Source organism: Lissotriton helveticus, chromosome 3_1 (assembly GCF_964261635.1).
Source record: "Lissotriton helveticus chromosome 3_1, aLisHel1.1, whole genome shotgun sequence".
NCBI classification, from domain to species: Eukaryota; Metazoa; Chordata; class Amphibia; order Caudata; family Salamandridae; genus Lissotriton; species Lissotriton helveticus.
Window position 1 is genome coordinate 799,351,953 of NC_136061.1, and position 21,468 is coordinate 799,373,420.

The following is a 21,468-nucleotide window of genomic DNA, read 5'->3' on the forward strand; positions in this document are numbered from 1 at the left end:
TTCTTTTACTAAAGTTCTCGGTGAAATCAAAACAATGGCCGCAGGGTTTTGCCCAGGTTGTCATAGGTTTGATTTGTTATGAGAACTCCGTATGCCTTATCAGGGGCTGGAGGAATATCGCTTGTCTAATTAGATCGCAAGCGTTATGACCTAATCAGATAACACGTTCCTGTGCCGTAGTGTGACTGCGTCAGATAACGGTATCTGCATCATGGGGGTTTTCTGCCTCATGGGCTGACTGCTAGTTAACTTGTTGGTTTGTTTAACTAGAATAGGGTCAGGAATAGGGGGATCGATTCAGGACCTATAGGAATACATGACAAAGGCATTGTCATTTACAATGCCAATAGCTCAAACTCGCGAAATGCGAGACCTATTGCATTGCAAATGCTTGTTTTTTTAAAGAGTTTTATATAGCACAAACTAGACCCGAGAAATCTTTTGCATCCCCCGCTGAATTCTGCATAGCTGCCCTATTGCATGATGTCCGCATTGGCCAACTTCCTATTTGATGCTTCTTTTCAGCATGTGGCAGCGATCTGTGATAGCACTGGCAACCATGTGATAAGTAGTTGTGGGAGTAACTTGTGTAATTTGCTGTAATTATGCAAAATTAAAGCCAAGTAAGGCTAGCTTGTGCGGTTGTACTTTTAACTGGCATTTAGTACTATTTTCTTAGCACAAAATGCACCACTGCATCCAAAGTGAATACAGGGATGCATTTTGCTTTAAGAAACTGGTGTTAAAGGTAACAGAAACAGAACATGAACAGCACAAGTCAACAGTCGCTCATGCTCGCTAAATTCGTTGTTCCTGTGCTCCTGCGGTAGGATTTTATTTTGTCAAATTACTCATAATTATGGAAACGAGTGTAATTGCATAATTTTCCCTTTTTTGTTTCAAAAGAATAACATAAAATTACTGAAATTACTCTGAATACGCTAGTGTGCCTACATTTTCTGCCAGGCCTAGTGATAGGTCACCTAAGACCTTCACTCATAGTTTTACTTTTAACGCTGACAAAGAAAAAGACACCAGAAAACCACCAGAATAGACACTTCTGAACAGACAGGCCTCATCAGCAGAGATGCTAGTAGGAGTAGAGTCAGACGAGTTCAGAACTATTGTAGCATTTTTCCCTCCTACTGTTACTTTAGCTGCACCATCACCTCTTCCCGGAGAGCTCCTGCAGTGCAACCTTGAGTTTCTGTTCTTTCTTACCCCACACCCTTGCATTTCTCCCATCAATGCCTTCCTGATAACACTCATAGCTTATTCTTCGTTTCACTCTTCCTTGTCCTCAAAGATTTTCTGATTCACCACGTTCCCTAAACAAGGTCCCCTGCAGCCACAGGCCTGTAGCTAAATTATGGTCTGACTTGCTCATTGCACCCATTTCCTTCAAAGTGAGAGCTGCTTCTTCCATGACACCTTCAAAAATAAGATCCATAAAATAGCAGCCACACGCAAAGAACAAAAAAGAAATGCTTATGTCTAATCCTGGTGGTTGTTTGTCACATTCGGTCAGTCTACAAAAAATGCAAATTCTTGTACAAGAAAATGTTTGTGTTTATTTACTGAAATAACGTCTCTTCATTTATACAACATTGCCATTGGCAGAGGTGTTATTTCCATTCGTGTCGAAGTCATCACAGTGTCTCCCAAATATTAGTTGTCTTGTCAGCACTTCTCTGCAATTTAGCAGCAGAGAATAAAGAAGTTTACAGAACGAGATTTCCCCAATTTCACTTAAACTTTTACACTGACAAAATAAAATCCCTCACGGACACGCAGTTGCTGCAGCAGCACCCGGCAGACATGGGGATTGGACGATGCAAGGATGAGCAGTCAAGGTTAGGATTGGAAAACCCCAACTATTGGAAAAAGGCAGAAAAAGAAACAGAGAATGACAGATACTCATGAGGAGAATGATGACAACCACAATGTTCCACTGTTCTCACTCAGGTCTGTGTTGCAGAAGGATTCTGCAGGAAACAAATCACACAATAGCAAGGCCATTCCCACGACAGACGTAAACTAAACAAATACCAACTAATATAACATAACTACCTTCACGTCTGTGGTAATTCTCTCTTTATCTGTTTGTCCTATTCTCCTGTTCAATGCTGCCTTCCTCACATTATCACATCCCAATGATCTTTACATCTAGAATGTGGCAACGTGTAAGTGTAGAATCTGTTTGTGACCAAAGCAATGAAGCAGTTGGCCTCGGTGTCCTATTAATAAATGCGTAACATACCTCAATGTTCCGGCGTTCATTTGGACAGGATTCAAAAAAGCCCTTCTGGAATTCATCTTTTTTTTGGGCCAGTTTTCATCGTTTTTTTGCAGTTTTATAGAGCGCAAAATTGACCTCAAGCTATTGGAGTGCTTTACATGTGCACCAAATACATAATGTTACATTCATTTTCTGTAGGCACTGGGGACATTAAGTGACTTGCCCGGAATCACAGGATGCTGAGCTACGCCGAGACTCGAACCTGGTTCCCGAGTTACAAACTCAGTACATAATGCCACATCCTATCCATAAATCTGCCGACGTATCTTCATGTGGGCTTTCTTGCTAACCCATCATAGTACCCCTATGGTCCCCCGTTTGTTTATGGGTGCATCAATGTAACGATGAATTGTCTTAACTATCTCTTTTTCCCCCAAACCAATTATTCCTTGAAGCTGTATAGGACCTGACTTGAGCCATATTTTTACAACGCGAGACAAAGTTAGAATACAAAGACGTTTTTTGCATATTTCTGAGAGCACATCCAAATGAATACAGTGGCGTGAGTTACAACTGTCATATAACTCCCTCTTAACGTTCTGTAGAACGTACTATTTGCAAAAGCGGGGGAAGGGGAAAGGAAAGGGAAATATAATGAGACAAGATGCGATAAAACCTACATGACATTAAAAACTACAATGATTTTTCAGCATTTGCTGTACTAGATGTAACACACATTTGGGTTCAACGTGACACAGAGCAGATGAGAGAGGCCATCGCCTCTGCCAATGATGGCTCACTTGCCTGGCTGCAATCTTCTATTCGTGTGGGCTGAGGAAGGTTCCAAAACAATTAGGAACACCTACTTCCGGTTTGGCCGGCAATGCTTCCGGGTCGCCGCAGGCAGCGCGGCGGCCCGCCCTGCACGGGGAAGGGAGGCAGCTTTCGAGGAGGACAGCACCTGGCCGCGAGCGTGTTCTCGTGCGCGTGACCTTAACAAATCGCCGCGCGCGGCCAGTGCTGTCCTCCTGGGAAGCTAAGCCGCTAACTATAGGTCTCTGGCGAGAGCGAGCTTCGCTCGCTTCACCGAGACCTAAAAAACCCACAAATTATGGGCATAGGCCCAAACTGATCATGACAAACTAAACATCCCAGAGCAACAATCTCTCTTAATGGCGACTGCTGCGTCCAATAACATGTAGAAACGGGCACCAGATAGGGATCCCCCTTCCTCCTTTGTTTTGAACATAGAACCATTTACGTGAGTGATATGAAATTCCCTAGGCATTCAAAAGTTTAATTTGGCCTAGAGAAAGACAAGATCTTATATGCAGATAAGGTCCTTCTTACACAGAGTTTGCCAGTAAGCTCCATATCTGTAGTGATCCGCCTGCTGGCAGAGTTTGGAACAGTGGCAGTGCAAGATAAAGGAAGAAAATAGGAAATTCCTTCTCAGTTAAGGGACAAGGGAGTGATGAAACGTTTTAAAGCTTTTCTTACATTTAAGTGGATGAAGGTCTATATTAAGTACTTAGGAATTAAAATCACACAATAAAGGAACTTTTCAAAGCCAACAACTCCCAGGTAGTTGATTGAAAGACTTGGTGAGCTGGCCACCACTCTATTTCCTGGCTAAAAAGAAGAAATGCTATAAAAATGAATGTTCTGCCTAGGTTTCATTATCTATTTCAGGTGTTGCACATCCAGTGTACATCATCTTCCAGGACCAGCTGCATAGGTAGCTAACAAAATTAATTTGGAACAAAGGCAAGCCAAGAATCACCAAATGCTTATTTCAACAAACTAGATTGCATGGGCGTAAGACACTTCCTGACTGCGGAAGTATTGCAAGGCAGCTCAACCTAAGGTGATTATGCAATGGTCTAGAGCAGATTCAGATGGGGGTGTAGATGAAGGAGGGGGGAGAAGATGAGGGGAGATGATATGGGTTAAAGATGGTGGAGGTGATGAAGGGGAGAGAGAGAGGATGATGGGAGAGAGAGAGGATGATGGGAGAGAGAGAGGATGGGGGAGAGAGAGGATGGGGGAGAGAGAGAGAGAGAGAGAGGATGGGGGAGAGAGAGAGGATCGGGAGTGAGAAAGAATGGGGAGAGAGAGAGGATTGGGGGGAGAGAGAATGGGGAGAGACAGGATGCGGGGAGAGAGGATGAGAGAGAGGATGGGGAGAGAGGATGGGGAGAGAGGATGGGGAGAGGGAGAGAGGATGGGGAGAGGGAGAGAGGATGGGGAAGAGAGGATGGGGGAGAGATGATTGGGGAGAGATGATGGGGGGGAGATGATGGGGGGGAGATGATGGGGGGGAGATGATGGGGGGGAGATGATGGGGGGGAGATGATGGGGGGGAGATGATGGGGGGGAGATGATGGGGGGGAGATGATGGGGGGAGATGATGGGGGGAGATGATGGGGAGAGATGATGGGGAGAGATGATGGGGAGAGATGATGGGGAGGGATGATGGGGGAGGGATGATGGGGGAGGGATGATGGGGGAGGGATGATGGGGGAGGGATGATGGGGGAGGGATGATGGGGGAGGGATGATGGGGGAGGGATGATGGGGGAGGGATGATGGGGGAGGGATGATGGGGGAGGGATGATGGGGGAGGGATGATGGGGGAGGGATGATGGGGGAGGGATGATGGGGGAGGGATGATGGGGGAGGGATGATTGGTGTGGGGATGATGGTGTGGGGATGATGGTGTGGGGATGATGGTGTGGGGATGATGGTGTGGGGATGATGGTGTGGGGATGATGGTGTGGGGATGATGGTGTGGGGATGATGGTGTGGGGATGATGGTGTGGGGATGGGGAGAGGGAGAGAGGATGGGGAGAGGGAGAGAGGATGGGGAGAGGGAGAGAGGATGGGGGAGAGATGATGGGGGAGAGATGATGGGGGAGAGATGATGGGGGAGAGATGATGGGGGAGAGATGATGGGGGAGAGATGATGGGGGAGAGATGATGGGGGAGAGATGATGGGGGAGAGATGATGGGGGAGAGATGATGGGGGAGAGATGATGGGGGAGAGATGATGGGGGAGAGATGATGGGGGAGAGATGATGGGGGAGAGATGATGGGGAGAGATGATGGGGGAGAGATGATGGGGGAGAGATGATGGGGGAGAGATGATGGGGGAGAGATGATGGGGGGGAGATGATGGGGGGGAGATGATGGGGGGGAGATGATGGGGGGGAGATGATGGGGGGGAGATGATGGGGGGGAGATGATGGGGGGGAGATGATGGGGGGAGATGATGGGGGGAGATGATGGGGGGAGATGATGGGGGGAGATGATGGGGGGAGATGATGGGGGGGAGATGATGGGGGGGAGATGATGGGGGGAGATGATGGGGGGAGATGATGGGGGGAGATGATGGGGAGGGATGATGGGGGAGGGATGATGGGGGAGGGATGATGGGGGAGGGATGATGGGGGAGGGATGATGGGGGAGGGATGATGGGGGATGGATGATGGGGGAGGGATGATGGGGAGGGATGATGGGGGAGGGATGATGGGGGAGGGATGATGGGGGAGGGATGATGGGGGAGGGATGATGGGGGAGGGATGATTGGTGTGGGGATGATGGTGTGGGGATGATGGTGTGGGGATGATGGTGTGGGGATGGGGAGAGGGAGAGAGGATGGGGAGAGGGAGAGAGGATGGGGAGAGGGAGAGAGGATGGGGAGAGGGAGAGAGGATGGGGAGAGGGAGAGAGGATGGGGAGAGGGAGAGAGGATGGGGAGAGGGAGAGAGGATGGGGAGAGGGAGAGAGGATGGGGGAGAGATGATGGGGGAGAGAGGATGGGGGAGAGATGATGGGGGAGAGATGATGGGGGAGAGATGATGGGGGAGAGATGATGGGGGAGAGATGATGGGGGAGAGATGATGGGGGAGAGATGATGGGGGAGAGATGATGGGGGAGAGATGATGGGGGAGAGATGATGGGGGGGAGATGATGGGGGGGAGATGATGGGGGGAGATGATGGGGGAGAGATGATGGGGGAGAGATGATGGGGGAGAGATGATGGGGGAGAGATGATGGGGGGAGATGATGGGGGGAGATGATGGGGGGGGAGATGATGGGGGAGAGATGATGGGGGAGAGATGATGGGGGAGAGATGATGGGGGAGAGATGATGGGGGAGAGATGATATCGTATCGGAGCGGCGGGAATCGGGGGGTCAGCACTAGTGTGGCTCTCGTCCTTCCTGCGGGACCGTACACAGGCCGTCCGGCTGGGAGAGTTCAGGGCAGGCCCTTTGAAGATCACTTGTGGTGTTCCCCAAGGTTTCTCTCTTTCCCCATTATTGTTTAATCTTTACATCTACCCTTTAATTTTTGCTTTACAACAGCTGGAGGTCGCGGTGTATAATTATGCGGATGACCTCCAGCTGGTCTTTGATCTGTCTTCCTCCTCTCATGCTATTTCCAATTTTCAGTCTATTATGATTTTTATCAGGGACTGGATGAGCCACAACCATCTGAAGCTCAATCCGGATAAAACCGAGTTGGTGCTTACTGGTGGCTCCTCCAGCCCCTGGAATTCTTCCTTTTGGCCCCTCACTCTTGGTACCCCCCCTATTCCTTCTTCTACAGTAAAAACATTGGGTATAAAAATTAATCACCAGCTCACCCTTCACTCACAGGTTGCTGCTGTTGTTTCCTCTTGCTTTCTTATGCTCCGAACTATCCGTATGGTTTCTCGTTTCTTTTCCCCGTTGGCACTCAAACTCATTATGTCTGCCCTGGTTATCTCCCGCCTAGACTATGCCAATGCCCTTTACAACGGCATTCCGGCATACAGCCTCCACAGACTCCAGCTGGTGCAGAACCAAGCTGCCCGGCTGGTATATGGCCTTCCCCGGTTCCATCATTCTACACCCCTCTTGAAGGAACTACACTGGCTGCCTGTCCGGCAACGCTCACTTTTTAAGATGGGGTGCATGGTTTTTCAGGCGAGACAGGGAAAGGCCCCGGCCTTTATTTCATCCCTTCTAATCAACTATGTTCCCGCCAGACAACTTCGTTCGTCAGATCAGTCCTTACTTCAAGTCCCTCGCTTCACCAGAAAAAAATGGGGAGGTTCGAATTTCTCCTTCCTGGCACCGGTATTTTGGAACTCTTTGCCGGACCACCTCCGAAGCTCTAAACAATATTCAGCCTTCCGCAAGGGCCTGAAAACCTTTTTGTTTGCTCAGGCCTTCCCACTCTAAATGTTCCATTTTTAGGTTATTGCAAGCCGTCAAAAGCGCCAAGAAACCGCAATGGTGTACGTTGCGCTATATAAGCTTTTTAAATTCAAATTCAATTCATGATGGGGGAGAGATGATGGGGGGAGATGATGGGGGGAGATGATGGGGGGGAGATGATGGGGAGGGATGATGGGGGAGGGATGATGGTGTGGGGATGATGGTGTGGGGATGATGGTGTGGGGATGATGGTGTGGGGATGATGGTGTGGGGATGATGGTGTGGGGATGATGGTGTGGGGATGATGGTGTGGGGATGATGGTGTGGGGATGATGGTGTGGGGATGATGGTGTGGGGATGATGGTGTGGGGATGATGGTGTGGGGATGATGGTGTGGGGATGATGGTGTGGGGATGATGGTGTGGGGATGATGGTATGGGGGAGATGATGGGGGAGATGATGGGGGAGATGATGGGGGAGATGATGGGGGAGATGATGGGGGAGATGATGGGGGAGATGATGGGGGAGATGATGGGGGAGATGATGGGGGAGATGATGGGGGAGATGATGGGGGAGATGATGGGGGAGATGATGGGGGAGATGGTGAGGTGAGATGGTGAGGTGAGATGGTGAGGTGAGATGGTGAGGTTAGATCAGAGGGAACGAGTTTAGATGGGAGGAGATGATTGGAGAGGGGAGGAGATGCTTGGAGAGGGGAGGAGATGCTTGGAGAGGGGAGGAGAGTAGAGTGGAGTAGTGGAGAGGGGAGGAGATGAGTGGAGAGGGGAGGAGATGAGTGGAGAGGGGAGGAGATGAGTGGAGAGGGGAGGAGATGAGTGGAGAGGGGAGGAGATGAGTGGTGAGGGGAGGAGATGAGTGGTGAGGGGAGGAGATGAGTGGAGAGGGGAGGAGATGAGTGGAGAGGGGAGGAGAGGAGTGGAGAGGGGAGGAGAGGAGTGGAGAGGGGAGGAGATGAGTGGAGAGGGGAGGAGATGAGTGGAGAGGGGAGGAGATGAGTGGAGAGGGGAGGAGATGAGTGGAGAGGGGAGGAGATGAGTGGAGAGGGACGGAGATGATTGGAGAGGGACAAAGATGATTGGAGAGGGACGGAGATGAGTGGAGAGGGGAGGAGATGAGTGCAGAGGGGAGGATATACGTGGAGAGGGGAGGAGATGAGGGGAGACCGGAGATAACTTATTTAATAAAATACCATTCACTCAAGTGGATTAGAGGGGAGTTGCATATAGTGGAGTGTTAGTGACTGGATTGGTGTACTGTGGAGCGGAGTAGAGTGAAACGGTATACAGTTGAGTGGGTTAGAGCAGAGTAGCATACAGTGGAGTGCCATAAAGTGGAATGGTGTAGTGTGGAGTGGTATACAGTAGAATAGAATAGAGTTGTGTACAGGGCACTGCCATAGAGTGGAATAGTGTGCAGTGGCATAGCGCACAGTTGAGTGGCGTACACTGGAATGACATACAGTAGAGTAGAGTGAAATAGAGTGGAGAGGCGCACAGTGAAGTTGCATACCATGGAATAGCATGAAGTATGCTGCCGCTGAGTGTAGTGCACAGTTGATTGGGGCAGACTAGAGTAGTGTAGAGGTGAACAGAATACACTGAAATAGAGTGCAGTGGAGTGGAATACACTGTAATGGCATACACAGGAGTAGAGTACAGCAGAGTGGCATAGATCAGAATAGCGTACAGTAGAGTGGCGTACAGAGGAGTGGGTAGAGTACAGTTGCATTGAGTTAAATAGTGTAGTTGAGTGGCGTAGTGTATTTGTGTACAGTAGAATATTGTATAGTGGAGTGGCATAGAGTGAAGTGGCATAATGTGGAGAGGGGCACAGTGGAGTAGGGTGCGGTGGTGTGGTGTACAGTGGAGTGGAGTGGCACAAAAAGGGCTACAGAGAATTGGAGTAGAGTAGAATAGAATACAGTGGAGTGGCAAAGAGTATTGCCATAAGGCACAAACCATAAATCATGCAGTCCTCTTGAGGAACTTATAGAGCTTAAACTTACAGAGCTTTAACAGTTTTGGATAAAAGCAGTAACTTTATTGTAGCAGGCATACCAAAGTCGGAAAGAATGAAGGCTTTGAAACATCAGAGGTAAAAATCCCTGATCTTTAACAGTTTTACAAACAGAGAAGTGGCTTACTTGCTAACTTCGTGACAAAAAGCCGCTACTTCTTCATCCAGATCTTTAATTTCTTGCAAAAACCTATTTCCTTCAGAAGCAACTGCATTGGTCCCATTCTCAACCTGCAATTTAGCAAGAATTAAATAAATTACACACTGGGAAAGGATATAGTCACCCCATTTGTGATTCTATCATTGAAAGTAAAGCAGTCACCTCCCCCCACTAAACAGGACTGTATAACAGATGTTTTTGCATGAAGATTTCCTTATAGAGATGGAATGGACAGACTGATGTAATTTAACACAACGGCTTTAACATTTGTAAGGTTAAAAATGTTGCAGAAGAAAGCTGCATGACTAAAAGGGTAGAAAAATGACCATTACGGTCTTTGATTTAAGACAAAGGTTGAACCCCATACCCTAAATCAAGATATATGCTGAATATTAGCACAGGTAAACCAGCACAACTGCCCCTCCACCGATAGCTCAGCGATACAGAATTATAATTGCGGGCAGCAGCGTGCAGAATAGGGCAACCCTGGTGTAAAAGTATCCGTAGTCGATAGCATGTGACACGCCTGGGTGGAGGGAAGGGTGGGGGGGTTAGTTGTTGGTAGGTAAATGTTGAACAGCAATTCTAGGGACTACTTGAAGAGAACTTTGTGGATCAACAAGGAAGAGAACTGTACTACCACTATGCAGGGGTCTGAGGGTGTGGGGATTTGGGCCAACAATATGTTATTCCAGACTACTTCAGGAAGTAACAGACACCTACCGAAAGGGATCTGGATTAATTGTAATTTGTACTCAGAAGTCCTACATTCTTTGATTTGTCAGAAGAGTTTACCCTCCAAATTTCAATTTCTACTACTGAGCTTTGGTCTAAATTATTGCTGCACTGTGCAAGGTTTTATATTGTTGTTGACATTTTTGGGGGAATTTTGAGCAGAAACCAACTTTTAGAATCCCTCATGTGCCACTTTGGTTCACGATCCTACCAATTATTAGTCACAAATATTAAGAAACGTGATTCTAGAAACCCTGAAAATAGACTGGAATGGAGGTCTTCCGACAAGGTGAAGCATCACTGAAATTACTGAGCCTCTGATCAAACGACATATGGCAATGGGATGAAATGCCCATAAACCTGACGGGCAAGGAGCACTTCACCTTTTACAGACCACTGAACAGCTGCAGTGTTAAGCGGTTTTCCGCTTAACATTGCATGTGATGAAACTACTAAATTTCGTTGCAGTTATTCCTCAATTAAGTTGCTCAGTATCCAGGATACTACAGATTTCCGGCAGCCAAAAGATTAGAAGTAAAGCTGTGATAGGAGCATTGCAAAAATCGAACCAGAAATGTTAATTTGATCTTTAGGGGACGATTAAATGAAGCAACTAGACAGATTTGTTAGAAGAAAACAAATGCTAGTGGGAAAGAAGCAGTAGGTTGAAACATTATCTACTTTTAAATTAGACAGCATTTTGGTTTTCAACAAAGGAACAAACTCAACTGATTTAAATATAAGGTTCTCATCTTCTCCAATTCAAAAATGTTTCCTTAAGAATGTCAAGCACGGTCTGATTCAGGTCAGAAGCCACACAAATAACAGAGGGGAAAAATGTGTTGGAAGCTGTGCAACAAATTAAAAATACAAGATAAAAAAGAGGCACTTTTTTAATGAAAGCCCTTAACATTTAACCCGGCATTTGTAAAGAGCAAACTAATCACCCGTAAGGGTCTCAAGGCGCTGGGCTTGTCGGGGATATTGTGGGCCATATGTAGGTAAATGGCATTTACAGAATCGTAAATACCGAATTTTACCGATTCGGTATTTACAAATCGGTAAATGCCATGTAGGTAATTATTCTGTAACAATTAACGAATCGGTAATTACCGATTCGGTAATTACCCTTTGCCATTGATTCCTATGGGGCTTGAGGATTCAATAGCAAATACCGATTCGGTAATTACCGAATCGGTAAAATTACCGATTTTACAAGGGGGACAGGGTGTCACTTTGACACCCTGTTGCACCCCTGTTTCTGGCTTGTGTGCCATGTGACACATATATATGCCCTTTGGGCATGTCTGTGTGCCACATGGCACAGGTGTACATGCACAGATGTGCATGTACACAGGAATTAGTTATTTACCATGCAATAATATTTCATGGTAAATAACGAATTCCTAAGGGCCATCCCATATTACCGATTCTGTAAATTTACCGATTCGGTAAATATACAGAATCTGTAATATTTTGGCCACCTACATCTGAAACTCAAAATACCGGTCGGTAACGGCCGAAATCGGCCGTTACCGACCGGTATTTGGCCACCTACATATGGCCCTAAGGGAGCTATTGCCCAGAGTCACACGATGGTGAGCTAAGCTGCCACCTGCGCCGGGATCAAACCGTGAGCCATGCACTACGGAGTTGGCCACCCTGGCCGCTACGCCACACCTCTCCTTTAATTATGGAAATCAATTAAGAATGACAATGTGAAAAGTCTATTATCTTGAGAGTTGTGAAAAAATGGCTGGAATGGACACTTTTTGGTATGCAGGTAACGGTAGAAAGTTGTGCTTTAATATGAAAATTGAAGGCAAATTCAGTCAAATAAAGTAGATTTAGCAGCAGATCGTCTTCTGGGCATGTTAATCAGGACACTTGCTTCTCCAGTTACCAAAAATAGACTTTCTTCTGCTTATGGGTATATAATGCTCTATGGAAGGGCACTTTGCTTCTTTAGGACCGTTATTAGTCATTGGAAAGGTTCCAGGGGCGGTACCGAAGGTGCTCTGAAGCGAAGTAGTGATGCACAACGATGCAGGCTGAGATGAAGCATCTCACCTGACATCCTAAAAAGAAGATATGGTCTACATTAGGACGTTTTCTCCAGGGCTCACTAGAGGAATAGGTGGATCAGGTCTGTATATGACCATTAATAAGGACTGCATCGAACAAAAAGGATCATCCTTGATGTGCAAGGCCTGAAGTTGGCAATCAATTTCATAATGGGAGAACTAGAAGAAACAAATGTCTTTTACTAATCTATAGCAAGAGTGTTATCCTTGCAATGAGAGTGTGGGCACCTCAATCCTTCATTTTGGATGTCATTGGTCTCAAAAGCAAAATAATAAATACAAAATATCAAAAATCAATATGCGATGTGACTGATGAGCTATATTGCGCCCCTTGGAAGGTGGATTGAGGTGATGGTCCTTCACTGCACCTAATGCGTACTCAGGCCTTGGTCCACACCCCTCTTGACTAGATTCGGGATCTTAATACCCTGGATTGGTGATGTGATACATTACAGTAGAATCGTTAATTTTTAACAATGGAGGAAATTACAAGAGGAGGGGGCGGGTGAGACTAAGGAGATGAATGGAAGCCCTCAACTCCAGCATGTTTGTGTGTTGTTTCTCCTCAATACTGGGCATTTTATATGAAGTGTTGAGTTGCCTCTGTGGGCATTCCAACCTTCTACGAATGTATTTGTTACCATTCTCTGGCCAGAAGGACTTTTCTAGAACAAGCATGTTAATGCTTGGACACCATGAGGTCAGTTTTCCCAGTTTCCTGATGTTTGACACCACTGGTCCTCCATGCATTTGTGTAAGTGTTGCATTAGCATGCTGTGATTGGGACTATGAATATATAATATTTTTTATAGCTCAGAGAGGAGACTTTCCGGACATCAGACAAGAATGACTGCTTTAAAAGAAGACAGTCTTTTCTCCGAATGAAACTCTCAAATGACCGTCATGTCCAACAATGTAACTAGGTAGTATACTATAATACATTCGATTCTGTAATTTCCTGTATAACCAGCAGTCACTAATTACTTTATAATCAGCAACTGCTTTTTAGTCAGCGACTTATGACACACCCAGTTGCCAATTATAAAGAAAAGATGTCAGAACTCAACTATTACACGTTATTACAGCCGAGTTCTGACATCACAATGCCTGCTACCAGAGTCAGTAGCTGAGGTGAGATGCAGGTTAGGTATTGGAGCAGCTGTTTAAAGCAACACAAATGAAACGTTGCTTTTCTTTCTTCGTCTCTTTAATTTAATAGCTTGCAAATTTTTATTTTTTGCACTCCTATCTATATATATATATATATATATATATATATATATATATATATATACACACATATACCTAAGCTTCAGAATTACTCCTTATAGAAAAGCTAGAATCTTTCTGCATGTCGCTACACATTCTGACCTACTGCAGCTTATTTTAAAAAAATGAATCTAACTTGTATTGAAATATCTGCTTGCAACAAATATCTAAAAGGTTTCTGATGAGTTTAATTTTGAACTAGAGGTTTTATTTTGATTTGTCATGTTTAAAAAGTACTTGCTCTTTCATATGAAAGAGCTACGCACCAAGGTTTTAAGTAGTTTGTGGGAATGGTGATGGTGTGACCATGTGTTATATGGGATAAACTACCCACCAGCCTACATGATGAGGATATTGCAAGTCACCTCGGGGTTCCATTACCTTATATAGGTACTCGAACTTTGGCCTTGTTACTCTATACGGTTATGGAACTCCTCAGTGAAGAGCAGGAATAGGAGTGCAATTATAGGAGTGTTGATTAACCTAGAGTTCAGACCATCAAAATTAACTGAAGGATTTAAAATAAATAAATAAATAAATAAATAAAAAGGATAAAAGAAGAATTTTTTAGAGAACGAAGAAGCAAACATGTCAACACGTGGGAGAGCTGTTAAACAACCAAGGTATATGCACTGTGCGGGGTTCACCTAGAAATTACAAGGGCACCACCCCTGGGGGCAAGGGTTAACCAACCAGGATATGTAGGATCACAATAAATTGGCTTACTGCCATGCAGTTACAAATCCAGCATGAATTAAGTAGCAGAGGAAGAGTAATTAAAGTTGGTATCCTGGTCAGACATTAGGAAATATTTTATATGCACAGATTTCACACACTCCTCCTAGACCAAAGAAAGACTAATTTACGGCAGGGTTTCCACCTCAAGCCTGTATTGTGCTTCTGACCGCTCCTAAGGCATTAAATGTTTTCTATTTTAATAGGTTTTCTTTTTCTGCTTCAGCAGCTGAAGGATTGGAAAACTGAGCAGCAGACTGTCCCTCCCTTCCACCTTCTAAGAGGATACCACAACTTCAACCACGAAAAGGCTGCACAGTCTGCTGTGCTGGTAGCATTGTTAATTGTTAGCAGTAATGAAACCGTCACAGATGTGGCAGAAGGAGTAGTTTCTGTCCTGTAACTCCAGTTCTGTAGTAGGGGTATCTCTGTTATAGTCATAATCTAGTGAATAGTCCCGCCCATGTGCGAGGACCCCGGCAATCAAAAATAATCTCTTAAATTGTCAGAAAATTGCAAACTGCAAAGACACGTAAGAGAAAATTTAAAGACAAATAATGCAGCCTATATCCACAGGCTACACTGTCCAGTACTTCAACTAGAAATTCCACCAAAAATCCACAAACAGCAAAGCCTGTCCAGATTTCCCTTGCTTTTACTGCAAAACCCCTCAGAAATTATAGAGAGGAAGACCTGGACAGACAAGCCCCATAGGCTGCCATTATGTGGCTTAAATAGGATACTGTGCCTTTAAGAGAACTTTCCAGAACTTTCCGTCAGTATCCCAGAATGCATAGCAGGTCCAACTTACTTTCAGTTCTTTTTGAAGGCGTAACACGCCAGACCTGTCGCTTCCTAAAAGGAACATATTTTTCTCCCCACCGGGGAGGAGGGAGGGCGCTTATGACTATAACAGAGATACCCCTACTACAGAACTGGAGTTACAGGACAGAAACTACTCCTTCTGTAGTAGGGGATCTCTGTGTATAGTCATAATCTAGTGAATAGAATGGCAAGCCCATCCCCACACCAAAGCGGCGGTGGAGAAAAGAGAATTAACGCCACTATTGTGCGAACAGATTTCGCAGCGAAGCCTGCCCAACCTGAGCGTCTGCCCTGGCATCAGTGTCCAGGCAGTAATGCTTAGCAAAGGTAAGAACCGACTTCCAAGTGGCCGCCTTGCAGATTTCTGCAATCGGAACATTACGAAGCAAGGCTGACGTGGCAGCTTTGCCCCTGGTGGAATGAGCCTTAGGCTTACCTCCTAAGGTCTTATTAGCTTTTTGGTAACATAACTGTATGCAGGACACAATCCACCTAGAGATAGACTGCTTAGAGGTCGCAAGACCCGTCTTGACAGATCCATAATTGATAAACAATTGATCAGACCTACGAATATCTTTGGTCTTATCCAGATAAAATTTCAAGACCCTCCTAACATCCAGGGAATGTAGCGACCTTTCCGCTGGAGATGAAGGATTCTGAAAAAACGTAGGCAAAGTTATGGTCTGATTGACATGAAAATCAGAAATAACCTTGGGAAGAAATTTAGGGTGAGTACGCATAACAACCTTAGCAGCATGAAATACAGTATAAGGTTCTTGGCAACACAACGCCTGAATTTCACTCACCCTGCGGGCCTTCCAGGACAGGTGCTGCAACGAAGCCTTATGAATAGGTTCAAAAGGCTCCTTCATCAACCTGGACAGCACCACATTCAATTCCCATGAAGGCGATGGAAGCCTGACAGGAGGGAACACTTTCTTCAAGCCTTCCAATAAATCTTTGATCACAGGGATCTGGAAGAAGGAAGTCTGTGAAGGGCATTTCCTTTAGGCAGTCAAAGCAGCCAGATGAACCTTAATGGAATGGACATTAAGGCCAGATTGCGCCAACTGTAGAAGATAAGGAAGGATGACATCTTCCTTACAAGTCGTCGGATCATAGTTCTTAGACTTGCACCAGATACAAAATCTCTTCCACTTGTAAGCATAGGAAGTCCTAGTGGAAGGTCTCTTAGACTCCTTCAGGATGTCCATACAATCTGCAGGGAGATTCAGATGACCATATTGCACTAACTCAGGAGCCATGCTGCCAAACTCAAAGACGAGAGGTTGGGGTACAACATCAGCCCCCCGAACTTCGTGAGAAGGTCCGGCTTGCGCGGCAGCCGAATGTGAGGAAGGAGAGACCGGTGAAGCAGGTCCGTGAACCACCACTGTCTGGGCCATTCCGGGGCAATCGGTATCATCCGCGCCCTGGACTGGGACAGCTTGATGAGAACCGTCGGAATCAGGGGAATGGGTGGAAAAGCGTACAGAAAGCTGTTCGACCAGTCGATCCATAACGCGTTCCCCAGCGTCCCCGGCTGGTAGTACCTGGAGGCGAAGCCTCGGCATTTGCTGTTTTCGGCGGTGGCGAACAGATCTACGTCTGGAGTCCCCCACCTTGCGAAGACTTCTCCTAGCACTTCGTCGTTTATGACCTATTCGTGGTGTTCCTGAATCAGTCTGCTCAGTGCGTCTGCCTGAACATTCTGCACACCTGGCAGATGGGTAGCCGTTATCGTCAGTCCTCGAGCCAGAAGCCAGCGCCAGATCGCCTGCGCCTCCTGCGACAGGGTGCGTGACCTCGATCCTCCCTGCTTGTTGAGGTAATACGTTGTGGTCGTATTGTCCGTTTGCACAAGTAGAGAGTCGGTCTGGAAGGATGGGTGAAAGGCCTTCAGTGCCAAGTGAACAGCTCTGAGTTCCAGGAAATTGATATGGTACGTGGACTCCGTCGGGGACCACGTCCCCTGAATCTGTAGGTCTCCGGAATGCGCTCCCCAGCCCTGGAGAGAAGCATCCGTCACGATAACCTGAGTGGGAATGTCCTTGTGGAAGGGAACCCCTCTGAGGAGATTCTCCGCTGAACACCACCACTTCAGAGACTGAAGAGCATGCAGAGATAGACGTATCTTGTCGTCCCAAGATCCTCTCCTCTGGTCCCACTGATCCTCCAAGCACTCTTGCAACGGTCTCATGTGCAGCCGTGCATGTGGCGTCAGAAAGATACAGGAGGCCATCGATCCCAGTAGAGAAGACACCGTCCTCACTGTCGTGGATGGAGCGGTCATGAGAGCCCGAGCCTTCCGAAGCAGTGATAATCGTCGCTCCTCCGAAGGAGACACGCTTGCTGACAGCGTATCGATGGAGGCTCACAAGTACTGAATGCACTGGACTGGAGTCGGAACCGACTTGGACATGTTGATGTGCAACCCCAGCTTGTTCAAGAGAACGCACGTCTTCTGGAAGTGCGCTTGCGCTTCCGTGAAGGAGAAGGCCTTGATCAACCAGTCGTCCAGGTATGGGTAGACAAACACCTTGTTCCTCCGTAGGTGTGCGGCTACCACCGCCATGCACTTTGAGAATGTCCTCGGTGCAGACTTCAGACCGAATGGCAGCACTGTGTATTGATAGTGATTGGCGCCGACTTGGAACCGCAGGAACTTCCTGTGTTTGTGTGCAATGGGCACATGGAAGTAAGCATCCTGGAGGTCTATGGCACACAGCCAGTCTCCCCGTTGCAGCTGAGGATAAATCTGATGCAACGACAGCATGCGAAACCAGAAAGAACCGGGAGTACAGACCTCTTCCTCTTTGAGACAGAGGTACGACTTCTATCGCCCTTTTCCTTAACAGGATATCGGCCTCCGCCTGGAGCTCACGCAGCTGATACTGCGAGCCGACCGGAGGAATCGATGGAGGAGGGCTGGTGAACCGAAGACTGTATCCATTGCAAACAATATTCAGCACCCACTTGTCCTGAGTAATTTTTCTCCACTCTGCCAGAAAAGATTGAATGCTTCCCCCCACCGGAACGGGTAACAGTTGTCGGGGAAGTAAGTGCTCAGGGCCTAGACCCGGCCTGGCCCTTAGTCGCTGGTGCCGACTGATGGCCGCCTCTGCCCCTCTGGCGTTTCTGGAATGGTCTTCTGAACTGCTGCTGTTGTTGTTGCTGCTGTTGTCCAGAGGCCTGGCCACGCCCTCTGCCTTGACCACCGAACCGGCGTTGGAACGGACGGTACGTCTTCTTGGTCTCCTTGGGCTTCTCCAAACCCACCGCTGTGAGCGTTTCAGCTTCCGCCTTCATGCGGGCCATTTCATCATCAGCGTGCTTCCCGAACAGGGTTTCGCCCGAGAATGGCAGATTGGCAACCCTCTCCTGAGCGTCCGGTTTCAGAGACGTAAGGCGGAGCCATGCATGTCGTCGCTGGTTTATTCCGTGGCAGAAACCATGCGCCGCCAGAAGAGAAGAGTCGGCTGCAGCGCTGATGACTTGATTCGCCACCAACATTCCTTCGTTTAGCACCTCTTGAAAGTCTTCCCGCTTGTCCCGCGGAAGGAGCTCCACGAATTGTTGAAGGGATTCCCAGAGGGCTCTGTCATACCGACCCAACAAGGCAGTGGCACTAGCTGCCTTCATCGAGGTCGCCGATGTCCCACAAACTCTTCTCCCAGATGAATCCAACCACCTAGATTCCTTATCTGGCGGAACTGTGGAGGAAGGCGTGGTGGCGTGCTGTTTGCGCGCCGCCGTCACAATCATCGAATCTGGTGGGGGCTCCAGCCTTAGAAAGGCCGGGTCCGAGTCCGGAGCCCGGTACTCCTTCTGCAGTCTGGAAGGTGCCGCCTTAGTCACCGCTGGAGTAAAGAAAAGATCCAGGGCCGGTTCTTCCAGGCCCGGCACCAGTGGCAGTAACGGCCGAGACAAATGCTTCTGATGGAGCGCCTCGAAGATGACCGATGTCTTTGGAGTGGGCATCGTCAAAGTGATGCCCAATTTCGCCGCACCCCGCAGCAGCACGTCCCGGAAGGACACCAGATCGTCGATCGGCAAAACCCTCGTGTCCGGCGAATCCGACAAGGTCGGGGAGTAGTCTCTGGTCCCAGACGACCGGGTCCGTGAACGAGATCCGTGTCTGCTGTGGTGCCGTCTAGATCGTGTGGAAGACCTGTGACGCGAACGTTCCCTTCTCCTGGAGCGGGAGCGTGACCTCCCAGCACGTGGGCGCTCCACCGGTTTCCGTGGAGGCGTCTTCCGTGGCCTATCCCGGGGCTTCGGAGCAGGTGTACCCTTAGGAGGCGTCGGAAGCAGAGGCAGCGACACCGACCTCGGTGGCCTATGAGGAGGGACCGGAGGCGGAGGCTGCCCCGCAGGAGGAGGCGGAGGCAGGGAGGGGAGCAGCGGATTAGCCGGAGGAGCCTCCTTCGGTAGAGGAGGAGGGGTCGTAGGCCTTGGCGGTGTATATACCACCGAGTACACCGTGCCCGTTGACTTCTTCGAGGGAGGGGCCTGTGATCCAGACCCTCCAGAGCGTGAGCGACGCCTCCGACGTCCTACACCAGATCCAGCGTGACTTTTGGCGCCAGAATCCCTCCTGCGCCTCTTAGAGGAGGTTGAGATCCTCGGTGACGCTGATCTCTTCCTGCTCGACGTCGAGCATCGTTTTTCCAGAGTGGAACGGCGATCCCTCGACTCTGGCGTCGAACGCCGTCTCCTCGACGACGAGCGGTCAGACCTCGACGGCGAGCGTCGACTCTTTCTCCTCGATGACCGTTTCCTCACGGTCCTCGACGCCGAGGGTCCCCTCGACTTCGAACTGGTCGACGGCGACCGGCGGTGTCGCTTCGACGGCGAGCGCCGGTGCCTTCGTCGACGGCGATGCCTCGACCTCGACGACGACGACGACGTCGACGACGTCGGCGGTGACTTCGACGGCGGCCTAGCCAGGCCTTTCGACGTCGATCTTCCACGCTGTCTCGACCCGGAGCCCCGGGGAGAAGGGGAACACACCGTCGTCATCCCTCTCGACGTCGATGCTATCGACGTCGACGGAGACCGGGACCTTTTGCTGGTCTTCCTGCCTCTGGGGAGCCCCCCAGAGGCCTCAGCAGGGGCAGAGGGAGCCTTCCCAGCCTGCCCAGACCCACCTGCAGCCTGCAGTCGCCTCTCTTCCAGGCCTTGGAGCCTAATTTTCAGCCTTTCCCTCAGGGTCCTTGTAGAAAAGGTCTGGCAGATGTCACAATCTTCAGGGACATGCTCATCAGGGAGGCAAAGAATGCAGACGTCGTGTGGATCAGTCTTGGCCTTCTTCCTTCCACATGCTGGGCACTTGTCGAATAAAGCAGGCATTTTAGATCCCTAAAAGCCTGAACAAACACACAGAAGTGAAAAGGAAACACCAAGAATCAAATGAGAACACTTTTAAATCCAAAAAGTGTAAGAAACTCCAATAAACCCTTGAAAAAGGGAGAGCTCAATGCACAGGGTCCTGTAAGCAGGAGCCGGAAAAAAGAACTGAAAGTAAGTTGGACCTGCTATGCATTCTGGGATACTGAGAGAAAGTTCTGGAAGGTTCTCTTAAAGGCACAGTATCCTATTTAAGCCACATTATGGCAGCCTATGGGGCTTGTCTGTCCAGGTCTTCCTCTCTATCATTTCTGAGGGGTTTTGCAGTAAAAGCAAGGGAAATCTGGACAGGCTTTGCTGTTTGTGGATTTTTGGTGGAATTTCTAGTTGAAGTACTGGACAGTGTAGCCTGTGGATATAGGCTGCATTATTTGTCTTTAAATTTTCTCTTAAGTGTCTTTGCAGTTCTGCAATTTTCTGACAATTTAAGAGATTATTTTTGATTGCCGGGGTCCTCGCACATGGGCGGGACTATTCACTAGATTATGACTATACACAGAGATCCCCTACTACAGAACTGCTGGTGGGACGGAGGCACCACAGCAGACAGCTAAGGAGCACGCTGTGGTTCTGCTGCCTTTAACGCACTCAAGCAGAGTCTGACTTCTTGCCAAAGAGGCGAGAACCATCATATGGCATGTCCATTACAGTTAAGTGGACAACTACAGAGAAGCTGTAAAACTCATTTAGGTAGGTCTGCAAAGGGTCACACCATTGCAAAGTTCTCCACAAAGGTAATCTGTGGTATCTAACCCACATCTGTGAATTTTA

General features: G+C 48.1%; 1 protein-coding gene across 2 annotated transcripts in view; it reads right to left on the reverse strand.

The window, feature by feature from the left end:
* PIK3C2A (phosphatidylinositol-4-phosphate 3-kinase catalytic subunit type 2 alpha) overlaps window positions 1–21,468 on the reverse strand; it is a 1,158,716-nt gene that overhangs the window by 1,038,850 nt on the left and 98,398 nt on the right. For both annotated transcript variants that reach the window (XM_078681042.1, XM_078681043.1), the window contains one exon: window positions 9,608–9,711. In XM_078681042.1, the coding sequence (XP_078537168.1) occupies window positions 9,608–9,711 (104 nt within the window). The remainder of the gene's footprint in view (window positions 1–9,607; window positions 9,712–21,468) is intronic.